The sequence below is a fragment of the Lycorma delicatula genome, chromosome 3 (genome assembly GCF_047948215.1).
Source record: "Lycorma delicatula isolate Av1 chromosome 3, ASM4794821v1, whole genome shotgun sequence".
Classification (NCBI taxonomy): Eukaryota; Metazoa; Arthropoda; class Insecta; order Hemiptera; family Fulgoridae; genus Lycorma; species Lycorma delicatula.
In genome coordinates this window covers 48,980,357-48,998,912 of record NC_134457.1, presented here as the reverse complement: position 1 = coordinate 48,998,912, position 18,556 = coordinate 48,980,357, and the positions used below count along the sequence as shown (strand labels likewise).

The following is an 18,556-nucleotide window of genomic DNA, read 5'->3' as shown; positions in this document are numbered from 1 at the left end:
AAATAATATTAGATGAAAAATAATCTGTAAATATGTACAAAGCATATAGTAAATAAATGTAATATTACTAATAAAAACTGAATTCATTTTGTTATCTAGGATCTATAAGTGATCTCAGAACTAATGAAAGCATAATATTACTGCCAACTTATAGCATAATATTCTACTGGTCTCGTTCCATCATTTTAATAAACATTATCCAATTTAAAATTTTTAATTAAACAGTTACTTAAAAAATTCCAGTAATAACTGGTTTTAATTTTAAACCGATGCATTTTTGATTAAATACATTGAATATTTACATTTTTTTTTTTGTTGAGGAAATGAACTAGTCATTACCCCAAAAACTTCTTAAGCTATAGATGCAAATTAAAATTTTAAGCAGCAGTTTATTCACAACAGCCTTGATATGAAAGCTGTCTATGTAATCTGGTTCATTACCTCAACTGAAATAGTCAGTATATGCAATAATCCTTGGTGCATTTTTTTTATTAATTATTTCAACAATAATTAATTTTTTTGCATACACCTTTTTTCAGCATATGCAATAATCATGCATTTTTCTCTTATTAATTATTTAAACAATAATTAATCTTTCTGCATACACCTTTTTTGTAGTATATGTAACAATCTTTGGCGTACACTTTTTTATTATAAATAATTTAATAAATAAATTGATAAACATTTTACCAATAAATTAATAGATTGTAGAACTATTTTTAAAATAAACTACTTTGCATAATCTTCACCTAATTTAGTCTGTAGCAAATTTCAACTGATTGCATCATCTTTTTTTTTCAAATTGTAGGAATTCATATATTTTTAAAAATATCAGTCATATATATATATATATAAAGAGCAAACAGCTGTATATTGAACAAACTACAAATTATTAGAATTTGCAATTTATAAAAACCAAAATGTTGCCATGAATGCATGGGCAAAAGACTACAGCCTTGAAACAATTTTTTATTAAAAAAAATATATGAAATTTAAAAAATGAGAAAATCATATTAACATATAAAAGTCATAACAATAAATATTATATTAAATAAAATTTAAATGATTTATCTATTTCTAAAAATGAATTTTCTAATTTTTTAACATTGGACAGTCTAAAGCACGTGGCTTTATAATAAATCAGTAACCAGCCAAAATTGAATATTAATTTGTATAATTAATTTAAATACTTAAAAACTATTATTCCTCGCATAAATATGCTGCTTTTCAATAAGTTTACCCTAATTTTACCTTAAATCCAGGAAAATAACTTTTTAAGCTAATACGAAACGATGAACGATGTTGTCGGTTCGGAATCTGAACAAGTTTTGACAGGTTTGTGGGTTCTACAAAAGATTTGAGTCTGATAATAATCATCCGCGGTCATCTATTTTTGTTTACTAGAATATTTTTTTAAAAATACGTTTATAACTTTTAAATAAATAATATTTGTAAATAAAACTAAATAATATATATTAATTAATGTATTAATTACAATCGGTTAATAGTTTTACTTATTTACTTATTTATACAATTAGGTACTATTTTAAATACAGATCTCTTTATTAAAATTTAAGTTGGCAAAATGAGAGACCGTTGTTTTTTTATCGGTTTTACTTAACGTGTATAATTATTTGTAACATGATTTTTTTTTTACAATAGAAAATGTAATAAATAAAGTTACAAATATAAATAACAAACAACATTAAATAAAAATATTTTCAAAATATACATCTTTAGAAGAAATCCCGTAATCAGTTTAGTCTGATAACCTCATATGTTTCGTGATAACCAAATCATATGTTTCGCGATAACCAAATCATATGTTTCGCGATTTCTAATTTACTTAAACCGTTTTGTCTACCTAACCTACACAAGATAGGTAAACTTACTTATATGAAAAACTATGTTCGTAAAGGTATTAAATTCTTGTTGTGTTATTTTAAATTAATTAGTTAAGCTTAAGTATATCAAAAATTAATTAAATTACAAATAATCTTTTTAGTTTTAATGTAGTGAGGTTATATTATTTTTTCCTTCAGTTGTGTGTAACTACTCGTGACAATGTTAAAAAAACTGCTGAAAAATTAATTTTATCTTGCGGGGTTGATACACGCAACCAAAAAAATTACTGAATCAGAGATTTATAGAGGGTTAAAAATTAATCCACTTTTATGGAATGAATACAGTATGTGGTTTCCAATACGATAGTATTTAGAAACGTCTTTCATTGAAACTGTTCCGAAATCGACGATTCTTTCCACTTACTTCAATTATTTTTTTTTAATTGATTATCGTAGATTTCTATATTAAAAAAATATCGTTACATCGTGTCCTCTAACCAGATTTTTTTTCACAGTTTTCTTTTATATAAAAAACGCTTAGCCCTTGAATATAACACCGTCTGATAAAAAAGTTTTTTTTTTTAATAAAAAACACTTATCATCATGAATTTGTTTGATTTTCAGAAATATTAATTACTAAATTAATACATCATTTTTCTTTCCGACCCTTCATTATTTATGTTACCGCCCTCAGTAAAAATTTAAATTATTACTTTTTTGAATTTATTTGTAGTTATTTTGTAATTTAGATCTGTAATTCAAGATGTTTCTGTATTTTAGGTTAATATTATGCAACCTAATCTATTTGTCGGCCTCCGTGGCGCGAGTGGTAGCGTCTCGGCCTTTCATCCGGAGGTCCCAGGTTCGAACCCGGTCAGGCATGGCATTTTCACACGCGCTACAAATTGTTCATCTCATCCTTTGAAGCGATAACTTAACTATGGACCCGGAGGTAAAAAAAATTAATCTATTTTACACGTTTCATTAGTATGTAACCTCTGGTGTCATTTTTATAATACATTTAGCTTCAATTATTGTAATATACGTATAAAATAAAACAGATTGTTAAATTACGGGTTAATATTAATTTTATTATAATAAACGGTATGAAAATAATAATTGCGAGAAGATAGTACTGTCGGATAAAACGTTCTGGGTTCGATTTCGGGTTACGCTTGACATTATCTTACATTATTATCAAAATTCATAAGTGGAAAAAAAACAATTTAAAAAAAAATGCGCGTGATAGTGAGCGGTTAACTCGCATGGTGCGAGTGATAGCGTCTCGGCCTTTCATCCAGAGGTCGCGAGTTCGAATCCCGGTCAGGCATGATATTTTCACACGCTATAAAATTGCTATTTCATCTCATTCTGTGAAGCGATACATAACGGTTGGTCCGGAGGAAAAGAAAAAAATATGCGGGTACTCTGGATGTTGTCATTGCGAGTAAAATAAATTAACTTAAAAAAAAACCTATTATAAATGTTAATTCATGTCGGATAACGTTATAAATCATCCTGCAATCATAAACGGAACTGCTTGCCGACGCGCTGTCTACATTTTACTTTGCGATGTGATATGCGAGTCACCCTCTCCAATCGCCGCCACACCAGTCCTTGATCAAGGTTAAACTACTAGCGCGGTGCGGTACACCCGTTGGCGTAAAGTACATTTTAACAAAAATAATAATTAACGAATAAATACGCGTACTTACAACATAAATACGTAAAAGATACTTTTTAATACGATATAATTTATTTCAATATTGAAATAAGAAAATAAATTTAAAAAATTATAAATATAATTAACAAACTTAACCTACGCTCGCTTCGCTCGCTAGTCAAGGTTAGCGAGTGTAGGTTAACTTTGGTTAAATTACATTTATAATTATTACAAACATAATTATCAACAGACAAATGCTTCAACATATAAACGAATGCCTCATTAACCTTGACCTTTATCATTTTACCATCATTTCTCCTCCTTAATATTACCTAATAGTAGTATATGTTATTTTGTATCGATTAAAAAAAAAATATATATTTTTTGTGGCAGGCATTTTACGAAAAATTACCCAAATTGATTTTAAACGGAGTATTTTATAAATATTACAAATGAAATTATGTTTTGAAATGCGATTATGTTATGAGAATCCAACCCAGGATCTTCAACTTAAGCTTTTTTTTTATTAGCGATACTCGGATATACATTACGAATTTAAGTACTTATGATCCAAGCCGGGAACGAACCCGAGACCATTTCATCATATCTCAAGATTGTTTTTTTTTTAATATTGTTTTTTATCATAATGCATAATATTTTTTAATGAAACTGTTAAATAAAATTAAACTGCGTTCTGAGGAAAGATTAAGTCTATTTTTTAACGTTATTTAATGTTTATTATAACATTAAGTATGTGATTTTGTGCTGAAACCGAGAATCAAAATCGCGACTTTAAATTTTTCAGTCTTTTTTAATAGGTGATAGCTAAATAAAATTTTTAAACCCGAAAATCAAACTCGCCGGCTTTCATTATATCTATCTTTTTTAATGAACTTATATATAGATGAAATTTACATTAGAAAAATTTAACTCTGTAGAAATCAAATCGAGTTTAAATTTATTTATTTATTTTTTAAACGATTATCCGTGCAATAAATATCTTTATAATCGAATCTTCAAGTTATGATTATTTTTTTTTTAACGCGTAAAACTCATACAAGTATTACAGATATGGAGTGATGCCCGAGCTGTAACCGAACCCTAAAAATCAAATATAAATTTAATACCAAAATATAATCTTCTTTAAAAATAATTCCAAACTTTTTTTTTTAACATAGGACGGTTAAGAAGTTATAACGAAAAGAACTGAAAATTATATGACGCTTTAACTCTCGACCAGTACAAAACCTGACTAGTTCTGCTCGCGGAAACGATAATACTATTTTAATTCAATAATTTATTACTATTAAATATTCACTGTATTAGGTTGGAGGTTGTGTGGAAAATTTGAAGTGAATTAAAATTTCAAGCGTGACCGGGATACGAACCCGGGACCTTTCGGATAAGAGGGAAGATATTATTACTCCACCTCGCCGGTCGCCGAGGTGATTAGTTTATATGCGCTCAAGTATTACATTACATTTACTTACATAAACTTAAAAGAATCGTAATAGAAAGTACATGCGATAGAAGATAAAAAGTCTGAAATTTTATAGGATGTGATTTTTAGTGACGGTCTAACAAAATAATTAATTTAAAAATATTAAAAATAATGTTTAATTTTAAGTTTGCTTTCACCGGTTTATTTTATTTATTTAATTAGTTTTTTGTTGTTGTTTTCACTTGAGCGTTATACGTAAATATAATTATTGAGAAAAATACTAATTCTAAACCGAGAACTGAATCTGAGATCTTTAGTTTACTCTTATTTTCAGTATATGAAACCTGGCTAAAATTGTGATCCGGTGTCAAGTCGAGAATCAAATCCGTATCTTTCAATATATCAGTCGGTTTCTCTACTGCATTACCGAGATGACAAAATTGATTACAGAAATGAAATGAGACACGAAAAATTATAATTATATGTTACTTGTGATCTCTAAATATAATTTTTGAATTAAATCCATACTAAATGTGTGTTTGCGTGTTCGTGTACACAAACATAAATATTAAACTGTCGTTGTTGGTCGGTTGGTTGTGTTATGAGAGATGAAACAACGCAGTCTACGAAGTGCACTTTAGAGGGCGGGCTTGTTTTCCTAATTTATTTTTGCTGTGGCGGTTGACGGTTTGTTGTTTATCCGGACGTTTGTTGCAGGGGAGCGCAGAGAAATTACGTGGTGACAGAACGAAGCTTATGAAATACAGCGGTCAGTCTCGGCTCGGGTTTACGCAGTTCAAATTAGGTTATCGTTTCTGTGTTCACTGTTGTTTAACAGCTATTGTTACATCATTATTTTAGATAGATGATCCTTAATTATTGACTGAGGTAAGTTTTTCTTATATTATTTTAGTATACCTTAAAATAAGTGTTATTATTTTTGTTTGCCTGTTATAGGTACTTATAACAAAACTTTAATTATTATGACGATGCAAAAAATGTGCTAACAATGAAAAATGCTTAACGGGCATTAAACTGAAACAGAAAGACCTGATTAACCAAATTTTATTTGAAAATTACAAACGTCAAACAAAACTTTAATTGTGAGGCTATTCCTCTGAAACGTGTTGTTTACAAAAATAAAAAAGCGTTATAAGGATACCTTTTACGCCACATACGTATATTCGCTCAAATATGACTGCAAAAGTTCTTAGTGGGTACCAAAACGTTGGTTATGCATTTTTTTTTTGTCTTTTGCCATGTTGATTCTATGTGATTGGTGTATACACCAGTTTGAGGGTCAACGAAATTTTTAGAATTATAGATTGTAAAATGGGTGTATCCAAGATCCTTAAGATTACTGTAAGCTAACCTAACCTAACCTAACAATAAAAAAAAAATTGGGGTGGAACAAACTGCATAAGTACCCTATAGTATCCATACTTATTGTGTAATGCATTTTAGAATACAATTTGTACTCTCTTATTTTTACAAAATAAATTTATAACTATTTCTTCATATAATATCCAAACATTTCTAAAACTGTTTTCTATTTTATAATACCAGCGAAATAATATCTCAAAGATAAACAGAAATGAAACAAGTTAGACGCATGGTTTTAAATTTTAGGTTAATCGGCCGATATAAATAATTAATGAAGTAAAATTACTGCACAATCTGAACCTACTGTACGAAGCAAAATATGGTTAATGTGTTAAAAACGATTATTTTAGGCAATCTAAAATCTTAGTTGCAAATCATCTGTCAGGGACAAATTCTTTACACACTTTCTGGACCCAAGCCGAGAATCGAACCTTACATCTTCGATATAACAGGCAAGTACGCCTGTGCCATCAATGCGGTGATAAATTAAATTAATTTCTAGTTTTGATTTCAGTTACAAAGCAATATTTGTAGTTTATAAAATAATATTGTGTTTCTAACCTAGAAAAATAATTTATTCAAAAATGTCAAGTTCTACCTCTACAATTTTTTAATTAAACTGTACAGTAGACTATACAAATTATTATTTTTTAGATATTTTAATTAAATTTCATTTTTTTATTTACAAAGATACTATTAAAAAAAGTACAAATACGCCTTGGATCAAACCAGACTGTTTTCATGTAACATGACAAAGGTAAAGAGGCAGTGGTACATTTTCCTTAGTCTACTATTGCAGTAAATGTAAAACCTCTTTTTGCTCTTTTCCTTGATTTTTTTCTTTCGTTCATAAAAACTCTAACTTTTTAATTCATAAAGATAACTCGCATTTTACAAGTAATTCACTGCAATCTTAAATATTTAAAATGTGTAATCTCTAATTTGTACCTTTTGAAAACTGCTAGCTGATATATGTTTAATCATTTTTAATATGTAATACATAGGGTTCCATATTTCAATAAATGTAAGTCGCTCGGTTTACTATTTTGTTTTTTTCGAAATTCAAAAGGCCGGTAAACAAAAAAAACTGTAAAAAAAGTGTTTTCCTAGTTTTCTTCGAAGATGTAAATGTTGCATTCATTTTTCTTTAAATAACTTCTTCATAAGCTAACGTAAAAAGGTAGAAACCAGTTATATTAAGATTTATTGTTGAATTTTATTGAAGCTTAAGTTCAGGTGTATGCTTTCATTTGCTAGATTACATATTTTTTTTTAATTATTAATTTTAATTTTAAAAAGAATAATGCCTGATCTCGGTCTAAGTAAAACTATAATTAGTGTAACAAAAATATTTTTCCTTCTAGAAAGAAATTGTTTTACTTTATATGCAATTTAAAAATCGATATAAAAAAATAAATATATATACATACTGTATATATGTGTTATACAGACATTGAAGATTGAATATCTAGCTTTATACTAAGACTTAGCATTCTTCTTTGCAGAATCAGAACGAGAAACAATCTACAAAATTAACCGATTGAAAGAAGTAACAGAAAAAGCAGGCTTGCAGATCTTCTTTTCGAAGTCAGAAATAAAGACAAGTGCCGGTAAATATTCCAAAAAGTCAATAGAAACAAAGCTTGGCAAATATGATCACAGATCATTTTAAATATCTTTGAGAAACAATTTGTAGAAAGGTGAATTAGCGATTAAAACAAAAAAAAAAAACACAAATCATAACAACATAACTTACAGAAAAAGTATTTATTTTCAATAAAAAGAACTTTTATATAAATGTAAAATTTAGACATAGCACAGTTGTACAACCAGTTATTCTGTACTGCATGGAAACTACAGATGTAACTGGAATAGAAAATATACTCAAGATAGAAATAAGATTTATAATAAGGTTATAAATCGCAGAAGGTTAAGATTTATAAGACTGAGAACAAATAAAGAGATTATGATAAATTGAAGACCTGGAAGTAACAATAAGAAAGCGATGACTAAAATTCTATGGACAAATGAACCGATCAAAGCTAAACAAAACAAGTCTTTAATAATCTCTGGAATTATAAAGGTCAAGGTCGCTATGTAAATAGAAAAGAAGAACATTACAGCAGATGACTGTCCAGATCTGTTTCTCAAACAGGAGGGGGGGGGGGTGCTTGATAACACTAAATGGGGCATGCAAATATATCTAAAAGAAAAAATTATTAAAAAAATTTATTTATTTACTGAAAGGAAAGCAAAACAAAATACATTTTGACTTAATAATAAAATACACATTTACACTGATATAATACACTTATAAATAGGATGGTATCAGTAGTGCACAATGTATTTAATAATAATTAACTTATAAATTCTAAATTAAAAACAAGTTTAATAATTTTACACTGGTCAACAAAATTAATTTTTTTGTTTGTTAAATAAAATGGCTATTTCTTGTAGTATTTTTTATGCTAATTCTTATATGTTAATGAATTTGGTACTTACGTAATAATGCCACCGCAGCTACAGCTTTATTTAAAAACAAAGTAGTCAATCGGATTTCAGTGGAAAATGGGCCGATATAGAGTTTAACATAGATTCAAATCAGTCTCTTTATTAATTTTAATAAATGGTTATTTATATTTATTTATTTTATAAATATAATTTAACCAAACTTAACCTACGCTCGCTCACTTCACTCGCTAACCTTGACTAATTACCAGGAGTGTTTTGATTATTTAAATAATAAATAATTTCAATAATTACTGAATTTATTAAATAAATTCTCAAAAAATTACGGTGTTAATTAGTCAAGGTTAGCGAGCGAAGGTTAAGTTTGGTTAAATTATATTTATGAAATAAATAAATATAAACAACCATTTATTATAATTAATAAAGAGACTGTTCATTTTCCACCAAAATCCGATTGACTACTTTGTTTTTAAATAAAGCTGAAAAGCTGAAGCTGTGGTGGCGTTAATACATAAGTACCATTTATTTTTACATTAGTTTGTTTTTTTTTACAGATAATGAACGAGCCTGTAAATAATTTTTTAACAATGAAGCTCTGCCTCTTAGTAAAAATATTAAATTAGAGAATGAACCGGATAATGTAGGAGTTATGATATACATTTTTTTACCAAATCATAGGACGGGAACGAATACATCATTTGAGCATGTAAGTTTAAATTTTTTTTTTGTTGTTTATTTGGCTGTCTGAGGATTATGAAGCAATATTTTACATTCATTCCTCATATTTCTTTGTTTTCTTTCCTGATTTTCCATCAATTTTTCATTCGTTTACTTTGTTTTTGCCTTCTCTCTTTTGACCAAATGTTGCTGTTTTTTGTTTCTCCTTCTCTTTGAAATCTATGAAATCTTGTAGTGGTTTTCTGAATATTGTTCTATATTGCACAATCTCCTTCAGATATCTTCATTTCATTTAGGAACACTAAAATTTATTGATTTGCATTGTTTTTGCTGTAAATATAGTTGAAGATCTTTTTTCTGAGCTTGAAAAAAGATCTGGCTCTTCATTTTTTGATGTAATCTGACATTTCTCAATTTCATTGTGTTTGTAAATATCTTTATTACTTCTTAATTTGCTTCCATTTTCTTGTACTTTTAGTAGTTGTAGCATTTTTCTCAACTTTTTACTTACTTTTTTTTTTATTTGACTTATTTCATTTGATTTCAAACTAAAGATGCATCTGATGCAAACTGGTTGTTTACGCCATTGCGTAAAGTTGCGTTATTTCCTATGAATTCAAAGCTAGGGTTGGGCCTTGTTTGTTACAGGCTTGGTAAATTCATTATGTTCCGTATTGGGCTTGTCATATTTGTATCTGTTTGATTATATTTCTTTGAGACCTGGCGTCAGCCAGACGAGAGATTCTGTCATCTTAATAGTGACCGCGTGCTCTTTTCTTGTATTATTTATTGTTGCCTTCACGCACCTTTTCTTTCTTTCGCTCTCATACTAATACATGCACACATCTCTTGTTTTTTACACACTCTCTCTCCTGTCCACTGCCTAGGTTTGGTTTCTCCCTCTTTTCATTCACGCCATCTTTTCGGCTGAGTAGATCAGACATTCACCATGTACAGTCGACTGAGACTTTTTCTCTCAAACTTTGTGATAATTACTTTCATCATATTCATACGCATAAACGTCGTGGGCATTCTCTCTTGCTCTTCTCGTCAGCCTTTTGTGAATTTAGCAGATTCCTACATTTCGTCTCGTTTCTTCGACAAGTTAATTTTCAAGTTCAGTATATCATGTCTCTGATGAAAGTGCTTCATTTACTACAAACCAGCCAATTCTATTGACGCCGAATCTTCTCCAGCTGCTTACTACAATTTCATCAATGCAGAATTTCTCCAAACTCATTCCTACAAATCTGAGACACCACGTCCTGCTCAACCTCTAAACCACGTTTCACCCCTGTATTCCTGATATACCATTGCAGACAGACTACGCTTAGGATTACTGTATATATTCATATGTACTTGCTTTCACGAGTTCATCTCTTGCTAATATTTGTGTGTGATACAGGCAAGTGCAAATTATTCATATTAAACGTTTATGTTATCATTGTTCGTGTGTATCCCATTTTATGGGTTATTAAATGCAAACTATCGTTCTTATCAAATCTACTTTTAATTTAAACACTACTTCAGAATTATAAAACTTATGTGCAATATATTTCATATATTATTATTGATAACTATTATTATATTTTGTGTTGTTCATCAAAAGTTTGTGTTCAAACGTCAGTTACTCAGAGTAAATTACCATTACTTGAAATGTTTATTGCAATTAACTCGTATCATTTAAACTAATTTAACTTGTTAATCGCCGAGATTAAGTATTATCTACTCATGAACTATATTCATATTACTTCTTATATTAATCTAAAGAAAATTACTCAAGATGTGAAGTTACGTTTTTGGACTTTGTAATTTTATATTTTCAAGAAAGCTTACTACGAAAATGAACTCTATTTATATGTTTACTTATTTCAATTTGATTATTGTAATTAAATCTTTTTTATACTGGAAGATTATCGTGGCTTTTTTTCTACTAAACTAGAATTACACGTTTTAATTATTTAATGCTAAGCTGGATGTTCATAATTCAGAAAAGGCCAGTGCCAATGATACGTACGAATTACTGTAGTTTATTTTTCTAGGTTAATGACATTTGTTCATTGCTGATTTTCATTATTACAGCATATGTCAGTAATGCAATAGTTTTCCAGTCATATTATGTTTATTGATTTTTGTTTTTCTAAGTATATAATTGTAAATAACGTGGTTTATGTTCTCTTGTTTTCAGGCTTTGTTAAATTGTAGATTTTCAAAATGTGTATTTGAAAAATGTATATTCATGTATTTTCTCATTTAATATCATTATTCATATGTTGATTCATCTGATATTTCTTATATAGAATTAAGTTATGTTTATTTCATAATTTCTTCTAATTTTTTAAGGTTATGATTTAACATAAGTTCAGTTGTTTTCTTTCTAATTAAAGTCCAAATTCTTTTGGCAAATACAAGCTGTGTGTTCTTTTATTTTTGTTAACTGTACCCAACATGGGTCCTCCCCAGTTTTATTTAGTGGTGTGTTCAAATTTGTTTCATCTTCTTACCACTCTCTTATTGCTTTCCCTAGGACACAGATAAAATATTTTTAAGCTGATTCATTCCCTTGTCTTACTAGTGTTTTAATTTCTAATTCTTCTGACACCTCTAATTTTGTATTTGTCAGAGTCTGTTTAATAATGTAAAATTGTTTCGGGATTTATACCAAATAATAAGGTTGTTAAATAAAGAAGAAATTCTGTTGATTGAGTTGTAAGTCTTTTTGAAATCTATGAAGAGAATTACTTAGTTTTTATTATACCTTGTCATTTTTCCCTTATTTTTTTAAGGTTCAAGATTTGTTCTGGACTTCTATTTCTGAATCCTTCTTGGTATTCGCCCAGTTGTTAGTCTATAATTAATTTCATTCTATTTGGAAGTGCTTTCAGATTTAAGAGGAAATCCTTTTGTAGTTATTTATTCTGTTTTATCTTTTTGTTTGTGTAATATATGCATTAATGCATTTTTCAATCTTGTGAAATTTTTTTCAGTTTTCTATATCTCTTCTAGGAAGAAGTTCTTTACTTTTTCTTGTCTATTTTCATGATTCTTTCTGTAATTCTGTTGCAATCAAGCTATCACCTGCTACCTTGTTTTTTTTTCTGGATAATCTTTCAAAGTACTTGCTTCAGTTTTGGAATTGTCTTTTTTGTTAAGACCTAACTTTCCATTTTTATCCAAAGAAATGGCTGGATGATTAACAGCAATTTACCACTTTATTTATTCAAATAAACGGGCATGAAACCCATTAATACAAAATCAAGGTATTAACAGTAGTACTTAATCTAGTATTATAAATGTCTAACCACCTTAAGTTACTTTACATAGTAAAGGTAGCCTAGTAATAGGTGATCTCCTTTGAGAATCGACTGAAACAAAAATATTGAAAATTACATCTAACCAATCTAGTTGTTTGTATATGAAAGTCAAAAGGAGACAATAAATTAGGATAGCCAATAAAATTTTATTGGTAAATATTAAATCTATCCTCATCAGATGTGTTTCATTACTTGCTACTTTTAACAAATTTGAAATATGAATTAAGTTATGATGAGCAAAGTGCATAGAATCACTGATTTTATAGGCAGCACGTTTAAGAAAGATTGTATGAGGTATGTCTGTTGAATTTAATTGCAAATCAGTAAAAGGTCACCAGACAACAGAGCGTTTAGTACTGGATATAAAAAAGCATATCCTTAAAGTTCTGAAGAGTTAATATTTCTAAAATTTGTAGAGAATAACTTAGGATAACTTGCTATCAAAATACAGCGTCGTTCACGGGAACCGGATGTCTTTGAAGTGGGTTGTACGTGGCTGGTGTCTGACGTTTCCTTTGTTCATAGCATTTACATTTTAGTCGTTGAGATGGAGCCGTGGACGCTAGACCAACGCCTGTACGCGTATGACAGTTTTGTGCGAAAAGACGTATCCGTAACTGCTGTTCAGCGAGATTTCCGCCGTTAGTTTAATATCCATCGTAATGCAAGTGTCCCTTCTCGTAACACAATATTGCGATGGGTAAACAACCTTCGAACAAGCAGTTCAATATTGAAGAAAAAACCACCGGATTCCCGACAAACTGCTAGCACTTCGGAGAACATCGAACGAGTAAGGGAAGCCATTGTTCGAACCCCACGCCGCTCTATTCAGAGGCATTCAGCAGCGCTTCAAATGAGCACAAGTACGGTAAGACGAATTCTGCATACAGACCTGCATTTCCATCTTTACAAGATAGCCGTCGTGCAGCAGTTAAACAAGCAAGATTTCACGCAGCAATTACAATTTTGTCGACATATGCTTACCATTTTTGAAGAAAATGAAAAATTTGTTATCTTTAATGAGTGACGAAGCCCATTTTCATCAGAATGGCTTCGTCAACAAACAGAATTGCCGGTATCGGGCAGAAAGAACTCACATCAGCTTCCTGAGAGACCACTTCATAGCCCAAAGGTGAATGTCTAGTGTGCAATAGGAAAGATCGGTGTTATTGGACTATATTTTTTTGAAGAAAATGACGTTGCCGTAACTGTAACAGCTGATCGTTACATTGCATATGTTGAATACGTTTTTCATCCCTGAGTTACAAAACCGGGGAATCGATTTTCAAAATGTGTTATTGCGATGGAGCGACAGTGCACACAGCGAGGGCAATGATGGCTGTTCTCCGTAACTTGTTTCCGGGACGGATCGTTTCCAGATTCGGTGACATTCCTCGCCCCCCTCGGTCCCCCGACTTGAGTAGTTGTGATTTTTTTCTGTGGTGGTTTCTGAAATCACGTGTGTATGGCAATAAACTGCGTACATTGGAGAACCAAAAGATCGCAATTCATCATCACGTCACCCAGATTGATGTAGACATGCTGCAAAGAATTGAGGCCAGTTACCGTGAAAGGCTGCAACAATGTATTGCCCAAAATGGACATCACTTGCCGGACATAATTTTTTGTTCATGAGTAAGTAACAAATGCTTTGATTTAACAAGTATTTCATTACCAATAAAACATTTTTAAACTAAATATTCAATTTTTTATGATTATTTTAAAAACATCCAGTTCCTGTGAATGACCCTGTATAAGTCTTTAACAGTAGCTATATTTTGTGTTGTAATATTATTCAGTAAATAATTATGTCAGCATTAGCAGACCTTCCAAATTGAATATGAAAACATTCTTTTTAAGTTACAAGAAATGCAATTTGTCGCATCATTTTTGCATAGAGCTTAAGTCAATTTGAAGTAATTGAATATCAACTATATTTGTAATAGGCTTAAACAATTTCATATCATTTGCAAATAAAAAAAAAAAATGGGAATAGCAGATTATTAAACTAATGTCATTTATAAATATTATGAAAATTGGAGATCCCAGATGCATGACTTGTCACACTCCACATCTAACATAAAAGACTTAGAGGTAAAATTACCAATTTTAATACAAGAAATTCAACTTGTACAAAATAAATATACACAAGACAATAATTCATTATTAAATATACACAAAGCAAGCATTCTAATAAGTAATTTTATTTTAATTATATCAAATGCACCACACAATTCATTATAAATTGCTTCAAGATAATAATAATCATTTAGCGCATCTAGAATATCTTCCATATATGCACATAAGTTCATTTGTGTAATTTACTTTCAAAAAAACCAAGTTGTTCAGAAGTATAAATTACTGTATGCATGTTCTAATTTCCATACTAACTAAAATAAACTAAGAGTTCGGCAGAAACATTGCATTTGCTGATAGGACAATAATTATTGATATCTGAATGTTACGACTAGGAAAACCAACAGTATTAAAATAATTATTGAAGAGCTTAGTTAAGAACTGTAAAAAAAAGGCAGAGCATTTCTTAACTAAAAGATGAATATTTTCTGGGTCCATCAAAGAATTATTAAATTGTCAAATGATCTCATCAGCACCATTCTTAGTTAAAATAATTTAACTGAAGCATTCATATCAGTTAAATGTAATATCAGTCTAGGAAAAATCATTGTTAGTATAGACAGTCTCGCATGTTAAGCAAAATGTTCTACAATACCATCCCCCTCAGCATATTCATTTTAAAAACGAATATGAGATGGATGAGATGTATTGTTGTCATTTTTATTAGTAAATTAAAAAAAAAAATTGGGAACAGTATATAAAAATTTCTCAACTTTAACAATGTAATTTAATAATAAATCTTTATGACTCAGAGTATTACATTCAATTTGTTTTTAAATAATTCTTAATATTAAGTAGATATTTGTTGTATTTGAAGCCTATAGAACTTTTCCTTATTAATATTTGCGATAATAAGTTCACTACAGAAACGCTTTGGAAAATTAATTTTTTTTATAAGTACTTTTGTTGTATACTTATCAACAATATTAATGTTCAATTAGGTCAATCCATTTCAAGTGACCCAAAGGTGGTTGGTTGCTTGACCAATTCAAATAAGAATGAAACTTACCCACTTGTTTTCTACGTATCTCAGGACCTTAAAACTATTTTCTCTAAATTTTTTATTTAAGTAGTTTACCTATGGCGGCCATTTTTGTTACAGTGCGCACTCCTATTTTTGTGATTGTAAGGGTTTATGGAAAAAATCTTAACTAAAAACCTATTGATCCTGGAAGGATAAAACAAAAAGCAATTTATTCATATTTCCTCAAGGTAAAAGATTGGTCTAGTTAATTTTTTTATCTATCTCTCTTCTTTCTATGAGAGAATTACCTACAAATAAAGCTGAATATGAAAAACTGTGAAATTTCACTTTTGGTAATTTTTTTCAAGAGGCGTGGATGGCTTACAAAGTTTGAATTATTTTTTTTTATGTATAAGTATATGTTAGTAGATTTACCGTAAATCATATTAATGGTGATATACTTAACCCTAAATTTTTATGAATTTTTGAAAACTAATTTTTTTTAAAAATGCGTATTTTGTCTTCAAATAACTGATGGGGCTGATGATAAAAATCTCAAATTTGTACAACTTAGTGTTTTTGTAGATGGACCTGCTCACATCCTTACAGAGTGTCACAAATTTCATCCTGTTTTCAGAAGTGTTTATTAAATAAGTTTGACTTAATAACATTATATTTGCAGATTTTAAATCAGTTAAATTATTACATTATTTTCAAGTAATTTAGCATAAAACAATGTTCTGTAGGAATTTATGTGGATGAAGAGTGTTGTAAAACAGTGTATGGTATAGTACCAAAAGAACTCATAAAAATTTGTGAATTTAATGATGAAAACAACTTATTTTTTATTTGTTAATTCAGATGTTGTCACTAATGTTTGTAAATATCTTGAAAAAAAGTTAAAATGTCAAAATTCAGTCACCTGTATGGACAGCTCTGTTGTGACCATTTGAGAACTCAAAAAAAAACACTTAGGAAAAATTTTTTATCATACACTACAAAATTCGATTCCCATGCTCCATGCACAAGCTTCAAGCTTATGGGGTGATGTATAAAAAATGAATAATAATAAATAAATATTATTTAGGATCAAACTTTAGTAAATGTTTAATCTTACAAAATTAATATTTTTGTAATCTGGTATGTATTTATCACATATAAGATTAGAATCCAAAATCTTACGCAAGATTATCTCTAAAGATAAATTATATTTTATTTATCACGATAAAAAATTCCATCATAAGAAATATGAATGCTACGTCAGTAATATTAGAAAAACCAAATCAAGTGAATTACCACAACAATTTATCAATTTGTTTGATTGTAAAAGATTACGATTTGTAGAAAAATCTGTAAGGTGAGGACCTAAATTTGGAATAACATTTAGCAAAAGAAACATTTTGTAGGTTTTCCCATACTAAACCTTGCACATTAAAGTCACTTAATAATAATAATTGAACTATGACTGTACTGTTAATGTATGTGGTAAGTGAATTAAAGATACAATTTATCTTTATAATAATAATTACAAACATATTTACTTTGTGGCATTCATTTTTTTTTGTTACAGAAAAAAGATTTACTATGATTGAAAGAGGAACTAGGAACTGCTTGATGTTAATAGTGATATTCCAAAAGATCCTTTGGCAATTGAAGAGACCAACTTAGTTAAATCAGAAAATATAAAAGTTGAACATGATGTGGTAAGGGTTAGATTTTTCATACTGTAGAACACCAATCCAGATGGACCTTTGCAAGGCTAAATCTGGAAATTTAAAAAAGGTTTTATCATATTTATTGGACTGATCATTCTAATGTTTAACGGGCAACACACAAAATAAAAACAATAAAATATGAGAAAAAAATAAAAAAGATCTCAATAAAATTAAAAAGAAATTTTGAAAATAAAGAAAAAAATATATTTTGAACCCCCTCAATCCATTCTACCAAATCTACTCCTCCATCACCTTGTATACTGTAGGATATGGTTGAAGAACCACCTAACCCCAGGGCATTAAAGTTCTTTAAAATCAAAAATATGAAAAAGAAAAATTGGATCTCATACAGCTAACTTTTATAAATTTTCCTGAAATTATTTATCTTTAACTACCTTTACTTATGAACATTAATCAGTGGAAGATTAGAGGTCTTTGGTGTCCTGCACTGAGGATATAGAGTGTCGACGTGCGCACTTGAACCACTAATTATGTGCTTTTAAGAAACACAGCTCCTCTACAACAGGATACAGTAACACTGAGAGGCTATTTCAGTGAGAGATGTCTAGTAGACAGTAGAGAGAATGGTGGATGTTGGGTAAAGTTAAAAAATAAAAAAACACACAGCTAGTATTTGCCAAAAGAAATTGGACTTTAATTATGTAAAACAACTGAACTTATGTTAAAGCATAACCTTAAATTGAATGAAATTATGAAATAAACATAACTTAATTTCACATAAGAAATATCAACTGAAATCAGCATATCAGTAATAATATTATTAAAATGAGATTTACAATTATATACTTAGAAAAACAAAACATCAATAAACATAATATGACTGGAAAACTATTGCATTACTGACAAATGCTGTAATATTGAAAAATTAGCAATGAACAAATGTCATAAACTTAGAAAAATAAATTAAAGTAAATCTTGATTGGCATTG

The 18,556-nt window shown here is 29.1% G+C and overlaps 1 protein-coding gene across 1 annotated transcript in view; it reads left to right on the top strand.

Moving 5' to 3' along the window:
- The first annotated feature begins 1,292 nt into the window (after positions 1–1,292).
- The window catches only part of LOC142321125 (uncharacterized), a 37,187-nt gene continuing 19,923 nt past the window's right edge, over positions 1,293–18,556 (top strand). Inside the window, exons 1-2 of the mRNA XM_075359117.1 lie at positions 1,293–1,335; positions 7,837–7,941. Of these exons, the coding sequence (XP_075215232.1) occupies positions 1,293–1,335; positions 7,837–7,941 (148 nt within the window). The remainder of the gene's footprint in view (positions 1,336–7,836; positions 7,942–18,556) is intronic.